The 23,543-nt window shown below is 42.1% G+C and overlaps 2 protein-coding genes across 24 annotated transcripts in view; one reads left to right on the forward strand and one right to left on the reverse strand.

The window, feature by feature from the left end:
* The window catches only part of RBSN (rabenosyn, RAB effector), a 187,625-nt gene that overhangs the window by 124,651 nt on the left and 39,431 nt on the right, over nt 1–23,543 (reverse strand). The gene's annotated exons all lie outside the window — the stretch shown is intronic.
* Nucleotides 1–23,543, forward strand: part of TMCC1 (transmembrane and coiled-coil domain family 1) — a 152,916-nt gene that overhangs the window by 109,841 nt on the left and 19,532 nt on the right. The window contains exons 1-4 of one of the 21 annotated variants that reach the window (XM_080605507.1): nt 17–12,106; nt 12,701–13,362; nt 13,916–14,090; nt 14,430–14,587. The exons of 16 other annotated variants lie outside the window; for them this stretch is intronic. In XM_080605507.1, the coding sequence (XP_080461633.1) occupies nt 14,549–14,587 (39 nt within the window). In that variant the 5' untranslated portion in view covers nt 17–12,106; nt 12,701–13,362; nt 13,916–14,090; nt 14,430–14,548. Of the gene's footprint in view, nt 1–16; nt 12,107–12,700; nt 13,363–13,915; nt 14,091–14,429; nt 14,588–14,613; nt 16,549–23,543 lie in introns of those variants that run through there. 4 more of the 21 variants (XM_080605506.1, XM_080605514.1, XM_080605511.1 and 1 more) reach the window with 4 other exon arrangements.

Raw genomic sequence — 23,543 nt, forward strand, 5'->3', positions numbered from 1 at the left:
TAAGTGATTTCTTCCAGGGAGCTTTGAGGTCCGGCTTCCTCGTGGTAGTCCTCCACAAAGCATTCTTGAATTTGTCACAAACAGCACAGCATGCCGAGAATTTGTCAGAAGGTGCAGCGTACAGATCTTGTGAACAGTAAGGAATGTGAACAGCAGAGGAAACGCATGGCTAAAATTAATTTTTAATATTGTTTAAAATCTCATTAGCATTCAATGATTGTGTTTTATTGGAATATTAAAGCAGTTCTATGAAACTCTGTTCTTCAAGACAGAAACGCACTCTTTTGAATGTCTACCTAAGTATCCTAGTTTCACACAAAAGATTTTGGTTGATCGTGTAAATCAAGTGCTTCAAATCATCTGCTTCATTTAAACAATAATAGTGAATGCCACAGTAATTCTCTTGCCTCACAGTAGAAGCAATTTCCTAAATCTTCAGGTCACAGCTAGCATTAGCACTGATTTCTATCTCCCCATCCATGCTGTGGTTCTGTGTCTAGCTAATTTTCTGGGTTTTGTTTGATCTTCTGAATGGGGGCTTTGTTTGAAACCAGTTCTGTTCCACTTTGCTTTGTAACCGGCAGACTGGTGGGGCTGGGGCTGGGGCTGAGGTTACAGCAGGTCCTGGGTCCGAGAGGTGGGGTGAGCGCATCAGCGGCGCTGCATAGGAGTGGAAGTGGGAGAATGACACACTGTATTTGGCCTGTGTACTCTTGTTCCCAGAGGACAGAGCTGCATTGTTAGGACAAAGAAAAGTGAAAATACTAAAAGCATTTCAACTATTTTCTTTTTATTGGAGAGCTTTTTTTTCTGTTGCGCTGAGTTGCTAGCCCAGAATGTAGAGCCAATTCCAAAATTTAAAGGTGAGCTGAAAGTAGAAAGGAAGTCTTGGTTTGTACAATTTTTGCTTTTTTTGCAAGTTACAAGGAAGGGTTTATTATATTTTTTATATTTTTATATGAGGCATTATCAAAGCCAGGCTAAGATGCCCAGAGAAGTAGCACAAAAGTGACAACTGAGCTATTTAAAAGGAGAAATTATTTTTAGTCAGTCTGTTTTCAACCCTATTTTTGTAGCACATACTCAATTTTGATGACTAATCCTTGTGGTTTTAAAAATACAGCTTTCTTGTGTCATCAGTTTAACTTCTAGTATCTAGATCTTCAATACCTCTCCAAGAAAACTGGGAGAGATCAGAATTTCCGCTATTCATATTGCTACAGTATAAGGGGACGTGGGTTAAAGGGAAGAGTTTATGTAGTGGAAAGGACATGGTTCTACGCACTCTTTTATAAACTGTCAAGGGAAAAAACAGCACACAGCTGCATGTTTTTTTAAAAAAAAAACACTTTTTGTAGGTCATCTGCAAGAAAGAATTGCATGTTAGTTGTCAAAAACAATTCTGAGTTGTGGGGCTTTCTTTTTTGGTAAAACAGAATAGTGGGATCTGGTTTTATTTTTAATACTGCTTTGACATTCCACTTTCACCATGGCCACCAAGAATAGTCAGCCCAGAACAGTGACTTATTGTTCAGTATGATCTGTCATTGCTATTCGCAGTGCTGCAGCTTCCTCCCATTATCCAAGCTATTAAATTAGCTGGGTATTATCACTTGGAAGCTTCAGTATTATCCAGAGAAGATAGCTGTTAAAATAGGGCAAATAGCAGTTCATTTGCTACAGAACTAGGGTCCTATCCTGAACGATGCAATTGCCAGTCAGATTTGCCTTCCTGTGAAACAAGCTTAAGACCGTAACCCAAATGAAAATTAAATCTTTTTTTAAAAAAAAAAAAAGACCACACACAAACTAACAATCAAACAAAGAGAGGGCAGCAGGGGAAAGGGAAGTCTCAGAGCAACAGAAAAGCCTTAGTAAGCACACCTCCACAATGGGGGGTTGATGTGTGAGAGCAGAGAACGGAAATTAATCCAGAGTGGAGCACCTGGAGCCCAGGGCTCGAGTGTCAGGAGGCAGAACAGGATGCGTGCTGGAGAAGGGCCTGGGCTGTGGGGATGGGGCTCCGGGGTGCCTGGGGAGCTCCTGTCTGCTCTGCTTCTCGGAGGGTCGTCACACCGAGGGTGCTCACTCATGCTCTGAGCTGGGATTTAGCAAACAGGCAGAAGTGCAGAGGTTCAGGGGGGAAGCAGAGCGCAGGTCAAGCTTTCCTCATGAGCAAAACCGAGCCGAAGATACTGCATCTCAGTGAGGAGGCAGTATAGGATGTTCAAGGGACGTTCCCATGACATTTGACTGTCAGGTAGGGGTGTGAAGAGTGAAGGAGGGGGCGCTCCAAGGCTAACATTAGATAAGAGAGCTTCTGGAAGAGGAATGTTGCCTAAAAGGACAGATCTAGCAATAATACGTTCTTAGGGTGTCTAAATGCATTAAGCAACACTGAAAGTCACTGCTACCAATAGGAGTAACGTGGCTCTCAAACCAATGAAAAAAGGTTAAATACAGTGGTATCTTGCTGAGCAGTCCACAGTATTAAAAGATTTTTAATCAAATATATTAAAGAGAACTGCAAAAGCTAATGCTTCCTGCTTTATCAAGAACCATCAGTTTGGCAATTTCTTCTCCATCAATAATGTATCGCTTTGGATTTAAGGTCATGTACGCTATAACCTACAGGCCAGTGTTTATTTGGAAAGTAAGGGGATGCTAATTTGGGGAAGAGTGATGGAGAAGACAAAAATAACTTGGAAATAATCAAACACAAATGCTAGTTTCTGTGATATCCCTTCCCACAGACTATAAAGGCAATTTGCTAAAATTTCCTACCTTCTGTCAGTGAATTAAGCTAGAACACATCTTGAGAACATTTCGTCATTAGATGGCTCTCTGCCCACATAATGTGGTCCAGTATGATGTAGTTTCATAAAGCTTTGGATAGGATTACCATGAGCAGTTTATCAGAGCTCATGACTATTGGATTAATCAATGAACTTGTTCAAATTATTATTTTGTTTCTTAAAAAGAGGAATAAAATAGGGATTGTTGTGTGCCAGTCACTGACTTTAGCAGCCTCTTGCACGTTATGAACCCAGAGCACACATAGAATGGAGTCCACGTTTTATTCAATACTTGCTCTGAAACCTACAAGAGCAACAATATTTTCTTTTGTTTGCATTTGTTTGTGCAATCAGTGGCCCTGTTCATAGTTTGTATTTGCATCTTGGTTTTGTGTTCTGGAATAAAGGAGCCTTCTATACAATGTATTGACATCTTATTTGTGGCTTGTAGGGAATCTACTTTCCTTACAACCGATCTGCTGTGACATTAGTTCTGACTATGTAACTAATCAAGAGTTTACTTCATAAATCATATTATGCAAACCTGAAAGATGGGCGTGCTGATACCGGTGAATTACGTCAGCTTTTCTGCCATTAGGATTTTTGTAGAAGTATTGCATGTTCCAAATATCTCAGTAGTTTCAGATTTTCACTTACACCTTGACTTTGGTCTACTTGCATGGCAGAAGAGCATTCAGAAACAAACCACCGCTAACAACAACAAAGGGAGAAGCACAGCTACAAATGACCGTGGACATTAAGCTCCTTTAGAAATTGTGAAATGGGTTCTGATGTTCTTTCACTTTTGATCTGAGAGGAGAAATATCAAATTAAATGTATGCAAACCATTTTAATGAATGTCAGACCTCAGATCTATTATTGAGATAACAATTTATCCAATGTCAGCTGAAATGTAGCAACCTATCCTGTCATGTGCTTACATGAAGTTATTGCAAGTTGGGAACAAAATGTATCATACTAAATCAAGGGCTACCGCCTTTTGGTTCCAGCAAATGCATTTTGCCTCACCATTGCAGTGGCTTAGGCAACTCGTGTTTTTAAATACTGTGACTAACATAGAGCAACTTGGTGTGTCACCTTGGTCCCTTATTGACACTTTAAGGGAAGTCAGATCTCTGAATGCTAAAAGCTAAAACACCAAGACACTTATTGAAAGCTGAGAAGGTGGCCTTTGGTTCATTTGTGTGGGCTTTTTTTTTCCCTGTAATCTTAATAAGAAGGTGTGAGAGTGTGAGCTTTGCATGTGCAAATATCTTTCACAGTGTGATAATTGGAAATAATAATCTTGATATATAGATATCCAACATATATGTGTAATCTGACAAGTAAAATTTGCTTGAAGGGAAGTGAAAGCAGTTTGAACTGCAGCTGAGAAATGGGTTTTGAGGGGTGGATGTATTGTGTATCAGTTAGACTTACGTTGGGCACTGTGATGGTGTACATGCCAGCAGTATTGAGAAATGAAACACCAAGCCTACTTGGAATTTTTCCATTTCATCACTGTGCAGTTTTTAGATTGCAGCTTTATTGGTAAACTTAATCCTTTATACAGACTGGGCAATTTGCCTTGAATATGGTTTCTGCTGAACCACAATGATGTTGCATAGTATGCTAAAAGTCTTTACTTCATATTTTACCACGTTGGGAAGAAGTAAAATATGTTTATATGCAGATTCCTAACTGGTTAAACATTTCATTGCCTATTTAAAAAAAAAAAAAAAGATTAAAACAGATTATACCCAATTTGAAAATGGGTCCTGGTTTTTATTACATTTGTAGGCTCTAAAATATATCAAAAAATGAAATTGGACTCAATGCTCAAATTTTATATTTGGTGTCATTTGAGGAAAAACAGAGCTGTGAGTAGATACGCACTGAATTGTTCTGAATACGGTGGTGGCTCTAGTGTGGCTCATGAGACTCTAGTGGCAGCCTGTTGTAGTTTCACGGGACGGGACAGTAGCATAAGGTGCCCTCAAAATTAAGTGCTGGTTTTTGTAAACAGCCAGGTGCTTCAAGCGTTGGTTGGCAATGGTGGGTCTGCTCAGGTTGGACTCAGGAGCTCAGTGTGTCTTCCCACTTCCCTTTCCATTCACCAGAATCAACAGAAGGTGCCCCAGAGTTTGGAATTGATTGCAGGTAAGGATCAGAGCGATCTCTGTGCTCCTCCATCTGCAGTTTCAACCTGCAAGGACAGCCTGGAGGCAGGGAGGTGGACCTGGAAGGTGAGAAAGGGGGTCCCTCACTGTGAAAAACAGGATGCCACCGTGCTTAGTGGGGCATGTCACCTCCTCAGTCAGGTGTCCCTCTGTGGCTGTCGGCACTGGGGCAGGCGCAGTGCTGGAACATACAGGAACGCTGGCAGCCATCCCCGGTGGGTCTCCAGGCCAGGCAGGGCCATCCCTGAGCTGCCCCTGGGCCAGGTTTGCCACCGGGTTCCCAGGCTGGGCTCCGGAAGCTTCTCTGGCGGTTGGGGCGAGGGGCCGGGAGCCACCGGCCATGCACTGCCCCAGGCTCACCCGGAGCATCACTGGTGTGTGCACCGCCTCTGCTCCGGAGAAATCAGAGGTAACATAGAGGTCTTCCTTCTGCCTGTTGGGACTTCACTTCCAAAACGTCGTATAGCAGACACCCCCAGTGATAGCCACAGCTGCCCAGAGGGGATTGTCATCAGCTGTTATCAGCCATAGGATCACAGCAAAAAAACATAGCAGTAGCTGAGAAGCATAGTGTCAGGACATCTGAAAACGTGTTCATTTGGATCTTACATCCTAGTCTGAGGGGAATCGAGCCCATCTTGTGCAGAGCCATCTTCTCTCTGGTGGCCCTGCTTGCCGCCGCCGCCCTCCCAGCAGCCTGCCTGTCTGGTAGCTGGAGGAGAAAGCCCGTGAGCCCGGAGCGGCCCCTTTGTGCTGCGGGTTGCGGATCTGACGTACGTGAGCTTCGTTTTCCCCTTGCTTTCCCTCATGTCTGGAAGTTGAGCGTATCCCAGATGGCCATGAAGCAACAGCAGACAGTTAATCCTCTGGCTACTAATTCTGAGTTTATGTGCAGACAGTCATCTTGAATTTCTTAATTTTTTTCTGTACCTGAAAAAATCAAAAAGAATGGAGACTGAGGACAAATGGCTCTCTTCTCCTTCCAGAAGGGTGTCAAAGACTGTCTCCAGAGCTCTGTAGCCCTAAGGCTGGTCACCAGGGACTGATCCATGCCAGTGTCCTAGTACCAGCTAGTTCACACAACTGAGGGCTAACATCTTTGCAAAGGATTAGCCACATCATAGTACTTGGCCAGGATCACCTCTGAACTAGTGTGGTACCTACCATGTTGCCCTTCTTTATCTTCACGTGGCTTCTAAGCTGAAGTGCAGCGAGCCCACCAAAGCACGCAGCACAGCGCTGAAGGAGCGCACTGGGTACTCTGGGACGTGACGTGAGGGACTCTTGAGTGTGGTGGAGACCTGCTGGGGTAATGTCGGAGGGGGGCCTTGGGCAAAGGCTGCCCAGCACAGACCCCCAGGGGTCAGTGTGACTCCAGATGTTTTTGTCAGGGGAACTGTTTGGCTCTCTGCACATGGGACCTCAGGAGCACATCAGCAGGCACGTAAGTGTGGGCAAGAGGGGAACGGGCAGCCTGCAGTTAAACAGGATCTGGGTCTCCTGACGGTGTGGATACACCAAAAAGGATGGATGATGAGTTTCTCATGAGGAAGAAAAAAGCAGGTCAGTTATTTCCATTCAAGAGTAGCAAAATTCTGACTTAACCTTACACCTCCCAAGCTAGAATTTTCTTTTGCATCAAGATCTCATTCGCTTTAGTGGGATTTAATGCGGTTTTGCGTGTACATTTATGCACGTCCTTTGGACTGAAATCTTTAAAGTCGCACTTTAGATTTGAAAGTGGAGCTTAATCAGTACTAACAAGTTTGTTTAAAGTGAGGTTTTGGATGATCACATGAGCAGCTGGAATAGACAAGCTCAGCAAGAACAGCAAAAGCTTTTCAAGTCTCCAGACTAGGATGTGAATACTGAGAAGCCCTTTTCTGAACTGTCGTCATCATAGACAAGTGTGTGTGTCTAGTAGCAATGTGGCGGGCAGCAATTTGAGTTCAGTCATCAATACTGTTGGAAAGTTCGTTTGATGCAGCAGTAATCAGTCAGTATTCCTTGTAAAATGCCTTTAATGTTGATAGTCTCCTAAAGGATGGTCTGCCTTTTCATACGTAAGTTTAAACTCTAACCCAGTTCATGGAGCCATCTACTGGCTAACAACGGCTCTGACTGTAGATTGTCATTTGGCAGTACTTTAGTTTTCAGCTGCATCAGTACAGGCTGCTTTGGTGTCTTCCTTGAGATTCAGTATTGGTATTGTGTGATAAACTAGTTAAAAAAACATAATCAAGGCTGTTGCACTTGTATCAGTGCTAGAGGATGTGCTACAGTATTTGTGGACTAACCTTCTCCAGCCTTCTTTTTTTAGTATTAAGCATTAGTAGAAACATTTTAATGCCTTCTGAAAAAGGTATGTGGGGAAGGTAAGGGCTGTTCTTCCTATGGTGATTAACACTGGGGCAAGAAGCTGCAAATAGTAGAAAGGTAAACCAGTCCTATGTAGAGCACTGTTTGAATGAAATAATGAAATCTACAAAAGGCAGGTAAGTTCAATACTAACTTTATCCCAGTTGGTATTTTCAGAGGAAGCGATCTTCAGTTCTGTGCACTGACTTTGAAGCCTACAAATTTAAATGAGAAAGTAAATGTTAAATAATGATTAGCTTAAAGTGCTTCTGATCCAAATGGTACCTTATACCGCTAGGTTATTGCAGCTTTTATAATCACACATGGTTTTGTGATTTGTATGTGCCAACAAGAATGCTAAGGTGGCTTTAGCCCTTGTGCCTGGGTAGTAAGCATGGGAACAGCCTGTCAGCTTTCAGTTCTTGGGGGGTTATTATGGATCAAGCCAAGATAGCTGTGATTAGGTCTTCTTGCAGCAGTGCAGAACTTAATAATCACTTCATAATTAACCAGAAAACCTTACGCAATATTCCTTATATCACTGAGATTGTTGACCTGGGAGTAGGGCTTGACTGTTAACTCTTCAGTGGCTATTAAAAGCTCTAGTTAATACTGGTGAATTTTGTGGCATTGAATTTTCAGTAACTTATGTTCATTTTAAGGCTTTATGGTAGCAAGCCATTAATTTTTTTCGCCTGTTTACTTATGTGAAATAATGTACGTTGATTTACTGTGTAGATACTCTTACATCCTGCTAGCATTATTACTGTGTTGCCCTGTTTAGGAGTTCTGTAGAAATTTAGCGAAACTATGAATTCATACTTAATTATAACCAATTTCTGTATCTGGACAAAATGTAGAAGTGAACATCCAATTATCTGAGAACTATTAAATATTTAATAATCCATTTTGCTGAAACAGATAAAAATATTCAAGTAAGTATTTAGATAAAATTATTTGAAACTCCATTTGATCCTTCCAAAGTCCTACTTGCCAAAGTCTGATTTCATGGCTCTTTATCTGCATTGAGACAGTGGAATATATCAATACCTCCTATCAAGAGAGAAACTCATTGTTCAGCTTGAAGTCCTTACAAAGTTGTCGGCAGCTGCAAAATGGGCACAGAACCTAGACTGACGTGGCTTGTGAGGTGATATTTTCAGTCAGTAGTAGGCTTCCTGAAATCTTTACCTTTGATGAAGGCTCAGTGCTTTAGTAACTGCGATGGAAAATATTAGGTGACGTGCCCCATTTTAAACCTTCACCACAAACTGTAGTATTATGATGGAGTGTTATTTTATACTAAAGATACCTTTTATTTTTCCAACAAATACTGTTTTGAAGTCAGTGGATTTTTAGGGGAATACCTGCACTGTAGTCCTTACGCAAGCAGTAATTGTAGCTTTGCAGAACATAAGGGAGAAAGGTTTCCTTTACTGAGAGACAATATCTATATGTGGGCCCAAAGTTTGGCTGCGCGTGGGAAATCAGGTCCCTTTCCTTCCTATTTTTCCTTCCTCTACCCTGTTTTATTCGGCTGGTAACTTCAATGCATCTCTACCCCTTTGTACAAGGAAAACTGTACTCAGAAAACCAGAACTTGCAAATAAGCAATGATGCAACCCCAGCAGTCGTAGCCACTGTAGAGGCTGTAAGATAGGAAAACTTCTCTGTTCATCACTGTGTCACACAGCACTTCATAAACTAAGTTGAAACGTTTTTTAGAGATGAGCCATGTGTCTATTGTAGCTTCCTCCCAAGCTAAGGATCCCACGTACCCTGACTTACAAAAAGCCACAAAGCTGAACCATTCTTCAGGAACTGAGCTAATGAAAAGAGGGATTACGATTTTTGATGATGGATTCAAGTGCCACATCAAGAATAAGGTTTGCAGTGTTAGTAAGAGATGAAAGATAGTTCCTAAGATCACTATTTATAGGGAGCCCGTGTTTCGGTTAAGGAGTTAAACTGCTTGAACATCTTCCTGTGTGCTATCTATTTAAACAGTCTTTTGCAGCTGTAATTATGTTTAAATACACTGTAGAGCAGATGTCTTGTACTTCTTTTATAAAAGTACAGTGATTTTTGGATTTATATAGAAGGGATTTCCTAGTTTAGTTAGAAGAAAGCCTCTTACTTTTCAAGCAGATCAGGAGAACTGTGAATTCTTCAGGACTTCAGAAAGAAAACGTTCTTTCTGAAGTCCTGAAAATGAGTTCACTTACATTGTGTGTGCAGTCACAGTTGAAATCTGGCAATGTTTGCCAATTTTGAAGAGCTTTGTTTTTAGTCTGTGTGCTCCATGCTTAGTTGCAGATACATACCTCTTGTTTTGAACTGACAGAAAAACCACGCTAAATAATATAGATAATTAATTTGAAAAACACAACAAAGTTTGTGGTCATTTTACTATTTTTCAGCTGCAACTGGATAAAACTAATGTATGCACTATACAGTCCAGACATATTCTGGTATCAACTCATGTTATGTTTAGCTTGAATATGAATAAGCATTTACGGTGTACAACCACCAGATTTAGTCAGGCACAAAAAGGAGATGGTGAAGAAATCAAGTTAATTAAGAAAAATATCACTCCTGCAAATATCAGGATTTAAGAAAATGATAACCTAAATAAGCATCCATGCATAAACAGCTGGAAGTAATACTTGCTTAAAAAGTGTTGGCTGCTGAGCAAGTCCTTCTGTTTTCTTCAGGTTTTAAAAATCAATTGTGCCCTTGCTTCTCTCCTCCCTTCCTTCCTCCCATACATGCACTGCGTGCGCGCACTCCCCTTCCTTCATTCCTGTGCACTTGTGCACGCACCCCTGCTTTCCGCCCACGCCTCTGGGTTTGTCTCTGCCTGCTGGGGGTCACCAGTCGTGGTCTGGCCTCTACAGCCCTTCCCAAGGACCACGCTGCCTGCTCCCCTGTGCCAGGCAATTGTGTAGCTCCTCTTTCCTTGCTGGGAGGGCTGAAGCTGCATCGTCCATGTGTGAACAGCTGCCTAATGCTCACGTTTAGCAGAGATTCTCCAAAGTTATGGTCTTGAAGCTGTTGGGAGTGATATAGTGACAGAAGCAGGTTCCTCAGCTGGCTTTTCATAATTAAAATTCAGAATTTGTGAGCTTTATGTCTGTTAAAGTGCCCCATTTGAGACCAATCAGAGGTGGATTTTTTTCCCTAACACAACTCAGTTCTCCCTCTTTATAATTATACTTTGAAATGTGAAAAAGTTCCAGATGTGTACAGACAGAAGTTGTATCATAGGAGTCCTTACATACCTGGAAGTTGAATTTCTCATGGTCTAGCCCCATCTTTAATCAAATCTGCCTTAGTCATGCAGTTTTGCAGGAGTGTGTTTGCCCTGCTTTTGTGTCTATGTATGGAGCTGAAAGATTTCTAACCTGCTTTAATGTCTGTGATTAGTTCGTCTGCATTGAATGCAGAAGAGATGAAATTACTTGGGCATGAGACAAGGAGGAGTCTGAAATTTTTTCATCTGTAACTTGGTTGTGTGCTGTCTCCAGAAATCCAGTGTAATATCTGTAATTTGATGTGCTGATACCAACTCCACTTCACCGCCTTGTAACTCTCCTCCCCCTTACCTGTCACCCTTCCCGTGGAGAGCCTGACTTGGAAGGCTCAAAGCAGATCTGGATTTCATGAGCCTCGTGGCTTTTACGTACCCAGAAAGTGTGAAGGGAGCTGATACCCCAACTCATTCTACTTTTATTGATGTTCTGTGTGCAATGCTAGGTTGGCCTCTTAGTAGCCCTTCCTGAATCATTTAAGAAGTAGGATCAATGCAAGTATAAAACCTGTGTCTGAACAGGTATTCCAAAAACAGGATTCAGATTGATGACTAGTTTCAGTACTGGATTTCAAAAATAAAACAGAAAAATACAACTATACATTTACTTTGCCGTGGATTACTGAGGCTTCTGATTTGCAGTTGCTGAATGCAGAGCCCACCCTCTATTTCTCCAACTGTTTCTCTTTGATTTTATGTAACTTAGTATTAAATGGAGTAATCTCCTTTCTCCTGCAGATGAAGGCTGTACCAGGGTAAGCTCTGATAAGGATATGGTTTCAGCAATAGCAAGCAGGTTTTGAGCATGTGTTTTCTTTTCCCACTTGCCTCGTGCCGCGTGTCAGTTGGACCTCGTATTCCAGTGTGTTTATATGCAATGGCCTCAGAGGTGAGCAATGAAGTTTAGTAATCCAAACCATAAAGCTTTACAAACAGCAATGACTCAAGCTTGATAGTACAAAGATAAATCATATGTAATAAGTTAGCAAATTGTGAATCTGATTTTTCTCTTAAACTTGCCCACAGTACTGTGGGCCTGGAGTGATGTGAAGTACTACTCAGCACACCTGATGCATCTGCAGTACTGGCATTCAGCTGCATCTTCTGAAATACTTGGTTTCAGCCACGAGCGGGTTAATCCTGTTTTTCCCCTGCCTCTGACATTTTGGCTATCTGTGGCCTGCAGCAGGAGTGTTTGTGTAGTTCCAGGAAGTCTCACCAGATAAGCAGCTCCTGAGCCCTCCTGCGCAGCAGGAAGGTGGAGGAGAAGGGAAGATGGAGGAGAAGGGCAGCAGGTGCGTGGCCACACATCTGCTTGTCTTGGTGCTGTGCCCAAGCCCCAAACAGAGCCTGGTGCTGTTTTTGCAATGAGACTCTCCTGAGCTCCCTGCTGTTTGTGTCTGCTGAGGACTTGGAGCCAAATTAAGGATGTCCTCCTAGGGTGCTGGCCCAGTTTTTTTCTGGTAATTGTATTCTGCCTCTGTAGGCTCCTCTGCTCTTTCAAAGATTCTTCCCCCCTGTAACTGCTACTTGTGACCTCGTTTTCCCAATTTTACTGATATGACGTGCTCTTAAGTTCTTGCTGTGAGGAGCTTGCTAAAGCTCACTTTTCCTATCACTTAGATGGGCACCTCAGGTGGTCAAAGATATTTCACATGTATGAAATACTCTAGCTTAGGAGGAGGGAGTGGAGGTTATGAAATACTCCAGATTAGGAGGAGGGAGTGGAGGTCACCTTTTCTTCACAGTCTGAGCACCAGCTCGGGGAACAGCACAGGAAGGGTATGATCGCAAATTGTTTTTTAAATTTTCTTCCAGTTTCTCTCTCTCTTACTTCATATTTTGTATTATTTAATATTTGGCAACATTCACATTTAACCAGATATATAGAGCTAGCTTCCATGTTATTTCTTCCCTAAAATTCTTGGTCTCAAGCAGTCTTGAAAAGAGTCCGCATCTTGTTACAAGGGTCATATGACCACCTAATCTCCGGGAGTTTTTAAGCTGCATCAAAGCTCATGTGCCTTTTTTCTTTTTTCTGTCCCTCCTCCCTCCAGTTTTACCAAGTAACTTCAGGAAAGAAATGCTGTAGAAAGCAAGTGGGCTGCCCTTCGTTGCCCCCCCTTTGCTGCCAGCGCAGTTAGGAAGGACTCACCGTCGGAGGCCGAGAGAAGGCGTGTGGGGTGAGCACCCAGAGCAGCGAAGAGCTGCAAGCGAGCCTGGGTGCTCGGACCCTCCATCGCCTTCCACCCTATGGGACATCCCCTCTGGCTGTGCTCCCTGCTGTCTCTCGAGTTCTGAGTCTTTTTCTGTTCTCATCTTGGACAGTGGAAGCGTTTGTGGCCCCACGTTATGGAAGGGCTTCGTCAGGCCATCTGGTTTCTGCTGTGATAGTCGTCACCTGCTGCGCAAGGCGTGTGGAGAGCCGAGGCCAGGGAGTCAGCGTGGCCGGCAGCAGGGAAACCTCACAGGAATCCTTGCAGCAGTGAGGCTCGCACAGAGCCTGAGTTTTCTGAATTTTGTTTACATGGAAGAATAGCTTTTGGAGCACTTCTGTGATGTTTCTATTTTTCTGTGAGTATAAAGGTCCACTTTAAACATCACGGAGCATCAATGCACCATAGCCACGTTTTGGGAGTGTAACAAATATTAATAAGAAAGCATGCGTTCCTCTGAGAAATGAAGCTGATTGCTCTTAATGGAGGTGATACTCAGCCTGGTAGGTTGTGTTTTTTTTCTTTGTTTTTGTTGTGGCTTTTATTGCTCTGCAAAACTTGTGAAGGCTGTCTGATCATATTAAGTAAAATAATGACCATATTTGCATGTATTTTCCTGGATTTGTTTGTTGCTTTATGTGGTGAAATGATCTGTCTGAATAGCAATAGAATTCCCATGAATAAAGCTAGGTTTTAACCAACATAAATTGCTTCCTAAATAAGGCTAATTATGTTCTTTGTGCACAAGGAGTTTCACCTCCCTTCCCTTTCACTTCTCTTAGGTGGGATCCACTATTATTAATAAATAAAAGGTCTTAGAAATCTGAAGGTGTCTCGGTATAGATGTTGTTTCTCTAGAGTGAGATCTGCCATATGAATATAAAACAGTCCCTTGAACAAGGGAATCATGCCTCTTAATTTCTTGTCATGTAGACTGAGGTTCAAAATCTATTGTGTGCGCTGAAAAGCTCACACAAGTGCAGAAATTGTTTTAGTTTCTGTATTTAGCCTGGACAAGCTTTTTAGTTGAGATTTCTCACTAGACTCTTGCAACAGGGTGGATGCCTTTTGGTCTGGTTCTTTCTTCTGTCTGCTCTGGAGCGCAGCCGGTCACGTCAGGAGTTATCTGGCAGGCTAGAACGCGGTGTTGTAAAACTCCTCTGTGTGCCCTGGATGGCTTGTTGATGTCAAAGATTTTGCAAATGTAGGGTGGGCTCTTCAGATGGTGTAGGTAAGTAGCACAAACTTATTTTATGAAAAGCTTTCTTTACAACAGCTTTGCTAGATTGAATTGTGTGCTCTAAAAAAAGGGCAGTGCTCTTGTGATCAGAGTCTCAATATAATATTCATATAAGGTGAATCAGTTTATAGAGACCACCTACCCATTTAAACCTTACTGATGGAGAATACCTGTATAGAAATATAAATGTCAGCTGTATTAATTTTTCTTTAAAACATCCAGAATTATTTCTGTGGTTTTTTTTTCAAACATTTTTATGGCAGTACGTTGCAGTTTTGAATATATGGTAATATGATAAATTATGTCAGTTTCATTTTCATTCATGTTCAGCGTATGCTTCTGCTTTGGTTATTGTACTCTAGTTTCTTGGGATCTCTTTACCCAACGTGCAGACTTGCTGAAGAGGGAATGGCTTTGCGGCAGCCTATGTTGTAGCGGTGTGTTGCAGAATGGGACTAGGAGCAGACATTACTGATGCAGCAAGGCTGGTACGTGTTGCTACGTGATCATGTTAGGCAAAATGGTTGTAATTCTGTTCTGCAGAGCCTGGATCTATACCACAGACCTGTTCCACATACTACAATTGGGTGGCTGTGTGCAGCCCAGTCACAGAATTGCATTACATATTGTTTTGGTTGCCTGCTTTCTTTTTCATTTTCCTTAATCCTTTCCCCTTTGTATCCTAACCTCTAACATCACAAAAATGACAACAAAAGGCTTTTGTGGAAATATCTTCTCGTATCTCTACACCAAGGTTTATGTTTTGCATGGATCAGACTTCATTGTTCTTGTTCCATGTGATGTTTACGTTTTCCATTCCTATTCTCTTAAAATGTACTTGTTCTTTTATAATAATCAGAAATGCTCTCTGAGATACCATTATAATTTAAGAGGATGTTTTTAGCTGTTTTTCCTCCAATTCTGGCCCCAATAAAACCTGAATTTTGCTCTTTGGAATATTTTTTTCCACATTGACCATGTTTTGGGTCAGTCAAAAGTTTTCTTCTCGTTTATAATACTGAAGTTTATAACATATAAATTAACACGTCAGTGCTGGATTCCTTCACATCAGAAGACTTTGGAAAGCAGTATGGGGTCAAACTTGTACACTACCTGTGCATTACTGCAAATTAATAGAATTATTAAAAAACAACAACAAAAAAAATCAAACCCAAACACTTAAATGCCCGTGAGCATCTTTAAGAGTCAGCTGGCTCAAAGGGACAGACAAAAAGGAAAACTGTATCCTGCATCTAAGCTGGCTGCAAACATGCTACGTGTCTAAGGCAGCAGGAAGCTCCTAAAAGTCCATGTTCATTCTGGTTTTGTTGGCTCCCAGTATTTTAGCCTTGGAAACATCGTGCTGGGAGATATTCTGAATTAATCTGAAGATCTCAAGCTTGTATTATACCCAGCTTAGCTTTGAGATCATCTATTTCTACCCTAGGTTAGTAATATTTGCTACAAACAGGAAATATCAGTGAGACAGCAGAGAAGGGCAAGGGGAAAAGCAGCCACAAGGTGAGAACGGCCCTCTTCAAATGTCTGAGGGAGTAGGGCTTGCTGGCAGTTGATGCTCTGGGTTAGAGTGCCTGCCTGTGCTTCAGGTGGTCACAGGGTGATGTACTTTTGCTTTACATCTTTTAAATATGACAGTAAGACGTTTTCTTTGACAAGGAGGTTGAAGGCAGTGGTTAAGAGACGGTGAGGTTTCTTCTTGCACCAAGGACAGCTATGGTTAAAATACTGTTGCTGGCACTGTTTTGTGCTCGAGTCCTTACATGACAATTGCTTTCTAACTGGAGTTCCTGCCTCACGGGACATCACACTAATCTTCTGAAAATTCTATTTAGTGATTTTTAAATAGCAGTGTTTCAATGGTGGTATAAATAGAGCATATACTTTATAGCTGGATTTATGTCTTGCTGTGCATCTTTGAATCTCTATTTTTAATTCTGTTTGAATCTTGCCACCAAGTGCACTGCTTTGTGTCTTCAGAGGAACACACATGTCATCTTGATTCTATTAATTTTCTACTGATTTGTCTGCCTGTTATCCTGTCCGATTTTTTTGGCTCAAACGTGCAGTTTTAAAAAAAGCGTCGTCCGTTGGACATGGAATGGGAAGCCCTGTAGCTTTAAATCCAGCGGTCCCGGCCTTTTTTCCCATCTAAAGCAAACGCTCCGTCCGAAGGAGAGGCGCGTGGCTGGCGCGTGAGCTGCAGCGGAGCTCGGTTCGCATCGGCCCGGGAGCGCCGCGCACACAGCGATGCTGCGCCGGGCTCTGGGCAGCGGCGCCCTGCCCGCCTCGAGATGCGCGGAGCGGGGCGGGCGGCTGCAGGGCAGCGCCCAGCGCTGGGGCCGGGGCTGCAGGCGGCCGCGCGGCGATGTTGATGTGGTGCTGCTGTGCCTGCGTGTGCTGTGAAAGGGACTTCTGCGAGCCCGTGAAGGTGAGAGGCTCGTGGAGCGTCGCTAGGATGGCGTTAGTTATCTTACGTGGCTGTTTTATTTAGCTCTTGGGTAGAGCTTGACCTCGTTTTGTAGCGCTGGTCTTGGAAACGCTGCCTTTTCCTCCGGGCGCTGCTGGTGAATTCTGTGGTTGTTTTTATATAGCTTTTCTTCAGAAGCTGGGAAGTATGAAAAAGGCTCCTGTCTGAGCAAGTGTTACAATCTATAAAGAAGATCAAATGTGTTGTTGGTTTTGGGGGTTCTCTTTTTTGTTGTTGTTGTTGTTTGTTTGTTTGTTCATTTGTTTTTGCTGTTTTGGGGTTTGGTGTGTATAATGTAAAGAATGATGAAAGAAAAGGCTAGTAAATGCAGCCCAATGTCAGAGAGATGTCTGAACCGGTAGCTTTTTAAATGCGACGGCTTGTTTTGCTGTTTTAAGTATGCAAAATGTATTTTCAGGAAGTAGTAAGCAAACTGCAGAATCATAATTTACTTCAGGTGAAAAAAAAACAAGAGCATATAGCTTGCCATGGAGTCGGTGACCTTCAGAAATGAGTAAGTAGTTTTATTTGGTCTCAGTTAGCAACCTAGCTCGGCATTGCTGTTTCACAAGCCTGAGTTAACAGTAAGCTTTATTTCCCCCCACATTTATTCAATACTGTAGAGAGACAGTAAGGGCTTTGAGACTCTGATTTCCAATGCAAAATAGAAGATATTTCTTTTCAAGTTGTTGCAATTAGCTCCCTTGTGCATTGTGACTCCAGTGCTTAGAGAAAAAAGAAATACAGGATCCAGGCATTTTGCCTTTGCTGTAGATCGACATGGGCCTAGAGTTTATCATCATCTGCAGAAGACCTGGTAGAGAAATTGCATAGTGTTACTGTTGTGTTTGAAGCATGTGTGTCTAATCACATTTATTTAATAGACTCATTATATTCCTCTGGGAAGATCTGGATCTCCTATACTAGATATTTACGTACCAAATTCATCAGTCTCTATAATAAAAGTGACACGCAGGTGGCTCTTGGGAACAGCTCTGTTAAAAATGCAGAGTTGAAGTGGTTCAGACAACAGTGAAGACAGAGAACAGTAAGAAAGAAGGGTTTTTATTTGTATTCCACATTCTAGTTTGATAGATCTGTGTACTTTGCATCTTGGCGTGTGTAACATCAGGCTAATGCATCACCTCCTGAGAACTGAAGAAAGGAATAAAAAAATAGGCTACTGTATCCTTGCTCTCTAAATCAGATATGGGCAGTTTTGCTGTCAGCGTAGTTTGTGGATCTTCTGACGCTGGGTTCTGGAGGTGCTGCTACAGCCAGTAGTGTGTGCTGTCAGCACTAAGACTTGTTTCTAGATGGAGTTTGAGATGAGGAATCTTGGTTTTATGTGAATACTGAAAGCAGCATACTGACTTCAGTATTTATTTAATACAGTATTTGGTATGGATTTCTAGACAACTACCGTGTTGCCTTATTCTCCTGGGTATTCATCATCCCCTCAGTGCAACAGTCTCTTTGTTGTCTCGTTGTTTGCCATTTTCTTCCAGATTTCTGCAGGCATGTGCCACGGGTGCACAGCCAGTCTTTTCCTTGTGCTGTACCGACTGCCCTTGCGACTTCGAACAGTCTCATGGGTTTAGCTGGTGCTAATGTAGGAGTGCCCTGCAGTACTTAGAACTAAACAGCAAGCTACATTTGAGCAGGGAAGAAATGTTTGAGGCCAACTCTATTGCACAGCTCTCTAGCAAATGTAATATTTGCTTTAGTGCTATCTGTATGTTACATTAGAAAGGCTTTAAATAGGGGAACAGTATGTCAAGAAATTGTATATAAGAATGACAAAGAAATGCATACACAGGAAATACGAATCTTGATGTTGTAAAATGTTTATCTTTTAGTATAAGCTGTTAATAGGTTCAACTTTGAAACATTGCTTCCAGGATGGACTTTGGTTACAGTCACACTCTGTGTTGTACTTGCAGAAAATATCACAATTGAAAAATAAATAAAAAGAATTGAAGTGTAGAAGCATGGCTATGCTCAGGAACGTGAGCTATTTAAACTAAACACTTAGCAATGACTTGCATGCTAACTTTCAAAAGAAAAATCTCCTGAGAAGGGGGAAATCCTTGTTCTCTCATGTGTGCTCATTCTGTACAGAGTGATCACAGAGATGTTTGTTCTCCCAGATTCCAGACCTGTTTTGCTCAGTTGCTTTACAAGTCAAATTTAACTTGCAATCTGAAAATTAAACTCTTTTCTTTACTAATGAATATGTAAGATGCAATGATAATCTGCATTTATAAAATAGCAGCTTGAAGCATGAGGAAAATAAACTGTACTCTCTGGAAAGTGTTAACAATAGTTTTGTCTGTAAGTTAATGAGATGTGATTTGAACATACTGGGGAAACTAGAATGAATTTTAAAAGGAAAAAAAAAAGCCCCAAACAAATAAGCAAAAAGGTCATTTTACATAGCTATTTTCTGATGAAATCTTGTGTAAACTTGTTTCCAAATCTGCCCTTTCCTCTCAATCCCTATACTTAACTTTTGTTCAGCTTTACCTCATTTCCTATCCTTATTATTGTAACTTCTGGCCTGATTGGCAGGCCCCTCTTGATTAAAAATCTGCAGCTGCTAAAATAAACGTCCATGAATATTATTTTGGCCATATTTTTACTGTCATCCTCTTTCGCCTCAAAAATCAGGTTCCTGCAAGGCCTTGTGTATTATTCAGTTCCTTCCTATTTTTCTATTCCTATTGTTTTATTCGTTCTCTTGGACTCGTCTTATCCATAATGTCATCATCGCTGTCCTGTTTATTCAACTAGCACTTCTGATTTACTTCTTGACTTCTCTGTAGCTTTGGAAAGACATTACTGAATTGGACCACCAAGCATTACTCTCTTGCATTCAAAAATGTCTTTGCTCAAAATTTTTAAAGTTCAAGGTCAAGAAGGTAAGGACTTTGATATCAACTGGATTTTAAGAACTGAAGGAGCCGTAGATGTTATCTCCGGAGTCCTGTTACGCTGTTGTCATGTTCCCTTCTGTCTTTAGGGTGCAAATGCTCGAGGGCAGAGTTGGTGCCTGGTGCTGTGGCTTCATCCTCTCTGCGTAATGCCCCTTGCTTCTGCCTGCCACTCCCGCCAGGTCAGCAGTCAGGGTTTTATGCGCATTACCTCAGCAGGGAGAGGTGCAGGTCAATTTTGTAGCATTAGGTACCTCATAACCAGTGAGTGAGTGATAGTGTTTGCTTCATGAGAGGCCTGGGGCAGCCAGATCCAAAAAGTGGGATGACATAGGGCCTGCCCAGCTCTGCTGCACTGGAAATGCTATGCAGGGAACACCCATGCGCAGGGATTGTGTTGTCCCGGTACAGATTTTCCTGCAGCTTCACTGTGGAATGAGTTAAGCTACTTGTGATCGGTGCCCCACGCAATTCTTTCTCATAGAGCAAGTCAGACGTCCTGTGGTAGCAGCGATCTTCTGCAGTTCCCCCTGACCCCACCAGCTGGTGAGCTGAAATGCTGGTCTCTTTGGGGGATTTCTGCAGCCAACAGAGATGAGGAGAATACAGCTGCTTGCTTTATAGCCAAACTCTGTCACTCGAAACAGCATATGAAGTCGTATCTCCATTTCACATTGAATTAAGTGACAAGGCCATAGGAGAGTCACACTGCAGCTGTCTTTTCCAGGTACACTTAAGATGAGTAAGAAACACTTGTGGAAGAGTGTTTGTATGCATACCTCAGGCCATAGCTTGATGTAAGTTTCTTGCAGCAATAGCACCGACTTAGGCAATCCCTGGTCACGTCTTCCTTCTAGCGGTGGTCCTGCAGACCTGCTGATAGTTTGTGGAGCCTTGCGGTGAGCCAGGCGTGGGAGCTTACTGAGAGCAAAACACCTCCTAGGTCCTCCTGGCTGGGTTAGGCCTAGTGCAGGTCAGACCCCAGTCTGGCTCGCCACTCAGCCCCTCAAGTTGTTGTTCTTCCCATCCCCTGCTCGTGCCAGCACAAAGTTAGGCAAGGAACTGCTTACCTTGGCACTGTCACCAAAGAAAGGGAACACTAAATCACATGGAGGTCTCTCGAAATTATTGTAAAATGTTGTTTTCTTGAGGCTGGTGTCTAACCCTTCTGTCCCTGGTTAGGTGTCTGCTGTCTCTTCCCCTTTCTAGAGGACACACTGGGCACGTGGGAGTGCTGAGAACCACGTGCGTTCCTCTGGGTTGGCAGATGTAACATGTGAGTGCAAATGTTTTACTAATCGTCACTCGTCATTGTTTGACTGCTATGAGTAAGGTATAAGGCCATTTCCTTTTGGTGTTACCAGTGTTGGTTCCTTGCTCTAGTTGTTATCTTAGGCAGACAAAGGGATTGTATGGGAATTTTTATTGTACTTTTTCAGAGTCATTTTCCATTTTTGTTTTCTCATGGCATTTTTTGTTGTTGTTATTGTAACTAGGCCAGTCTTCCCACCGTTTTGAGGGTTAATTGCCCACAGGCAAAGATTGTTTATCTCTTTTAGAAATCCTAATTATCGTCTAACCAATGAACTGTAGTATGAAAAACACACAGACTTCTTTGAGCTGTCCATCTGTTCACATGCTTTCCTTAGCCAGTTTTGATTTTGATTTTGATTTTGGTTTTGGAGTGTAATAAGGACTGCTCAAAACAGTTGCTGGCAATGACCAGCAGTTCCTGTGGGTAAGTAGACGGAGGCCTCTTAAAATACGAAGTTGCTGCAGTTTCTGAAGATTGAATCAGTCTATAAATTTTTGCAGAATAACTGCACCGTGTGTCATGAGGAATCATGCTGGACCTGTTCTGCTTTGTTTTCCTTTTGTATTCATGTTGGGAGTAAAGCCAAGGCAGGTGTTAAGTAGTGCAGGAGCATGTATGTGCACTGGACACTTGCTAGGGAAGGCGGAAGGTGTAACTCACTCTTCTGTGCATTCGCACGTGAGGGAACTGTTGTGTTTCTAGGGGTGGTTTGGTACAGCACTATTTGGATCTTCTGTCTGTATTTAGTCTAGAGGTGAACGAACAAAAATCTTTTCCCTTACATCTGCTGTTCCATCTGGATCAAGAGGCATCCTGGACACAGGATTTGCAATGATACAAACATGCAGTTTGCAACAAATAGTGAACCAGAGAGTTGATAGTATCAAACATGTGGCAGTGTTGCAGTAGACAGAGTAAAAGGGTTGCAGGCCCAAGTTTTTTGTCTATATAAACATACCCACAAGTGTACTATATGGTTGTGCCATCTACATCCTGGGAGATATTCAAAAGCTGTCTGGACGCGGAGCTGGGAAGCCTGCTTTATGTGGTCCAGTTTGAGCAGGGAGCTTGAATAAGAAGACCTCCAGAGGCCCCTCCAACCTCAGCCAGTCTGTGGTTTTGTAACATCCTATCAGAAGCAAAGCATTAGAAAAAAGCTGTCTCAACCATAGGTCATAAATTACTTATTACAATACCAAAGTAGGTCAGACAGAGTAATTTCTAGTATTTTTTTCTTTATTTCAGGACCCACAATAGATTTTACAACATGGTTTGTCTTTACTGGGTCCAGTAGGAGCATCATACACTGTCTACTCACCTGACAGTAGAGCTGATGCCACCTTGACTCAAACATTATTTAAAGAATTGTGCTACTGGTGTTATGCAGGAGGGTGATATCTGGCTGTTGACTGCAAATTACACTTAACTGAATATGTTGAAGGTACCTCATAGTAATTCATGATGTTTAAATGCTTCTTCGCTGTACCTCACAGTGATTCTATGCATGGCTTTATAAAAGTGTACATTTAGATGATTTAATGCAGTTATATAATTGTTTGGGGCCTAATGGAGGTCACTTTTCACAATGTACAAATACTGACATGTAGGGAAATGGGGGAAAACACAGGGCCAAATGAGAAATTACAGTGTCATTATCATAAACTGAGGTTAACACCTCTATCCTATTATCAAGAGCTGTGGTTTTTCTACAGCCATAGTTTGCCAGACTGTCGGTTTCATACCTCTTAAAAACACATCTCTCCTTGAAGTGCAGGACTCCTGGAACTGATGTGAATTTGGGGTATATTACTACTTCGGTGGAAACTGCAGCAGCATCCAAAAGATTGATTCTACTTCATGTGACGCGTGGTTTATTGAACAGAAGATGTTTGTCTTCTACTGTTTGTCACCCCTGTGTTAAAGCAATAAAAGCTATTCTCCTTAAGCCACCTTTGACTCCTCGAAACAGGAGATGTTACCAAAACTGGTAACATCCATGCTGGGATGGAAACAAGAAAGATAAAACTAAATTTGAGAATAATTTATTTTAAGTAATCTCAAGCCCCTTTCATACAGATACCTTCCTGCTCACAGAATTTCTTGACTCTGAAGCGACTTGATCCTGAACATTATCAAGATACAGTTTTTCTGAGTCTCATGCATAGTGCAGTTTGCCATCTGTTTGCTTTTAGAAAGGAGAATATTATACAGTATCCCACATGGACATATACAGGAATAAGCCCATTGGAAATGTGAGAATTTACTAAGGTCCATTCACCAACTATGTTTTAGAGCAAAGTAGGAAGTAAAAGGAACTCCTTTTCCCTGGCATTTGGTTTCCAGCAGCAGCACACCATGGACAACTGTAGTGCAGAACAGAGCACAGCAGTACCTGTGGAACACTGCACGTGTACCTCTGACCCAGCTGGTCCGAACGTACGAGAAAACATCCTCCCTGAGTAACAAATGATAATTCTCCCCTGTTAATATGGGACCGCAGCCAAAGTGGCTGCCATGGGATCACAGACTTGTGACTTTCTGAAAAACTTGTGTATTAAAGAAATGGGAGTTCCTACCTCTTGTGTCTTTTGGTGTGGCTGAAAATCAGTCATAAGTGTTTCTTGTTTATAACCTTACTTTAATGGTACTTTAAAATGAAGAGGAAATGGCTTACCCAGTTGGACATTAGCTGTCTGAGATCAGTTTCA

This window comes from Anser brachyrhynchus, assembly GCF_964034855.1.
Source record: "Anser brachyrhynchus genome assembly, chromosome: 10".
NCBI classification, from domain to species: Eukaryota; Metazoa; Chordata; class Aves; order Anseriformes; family Anatidae; genus Anser; species Anser brachyrhynchus.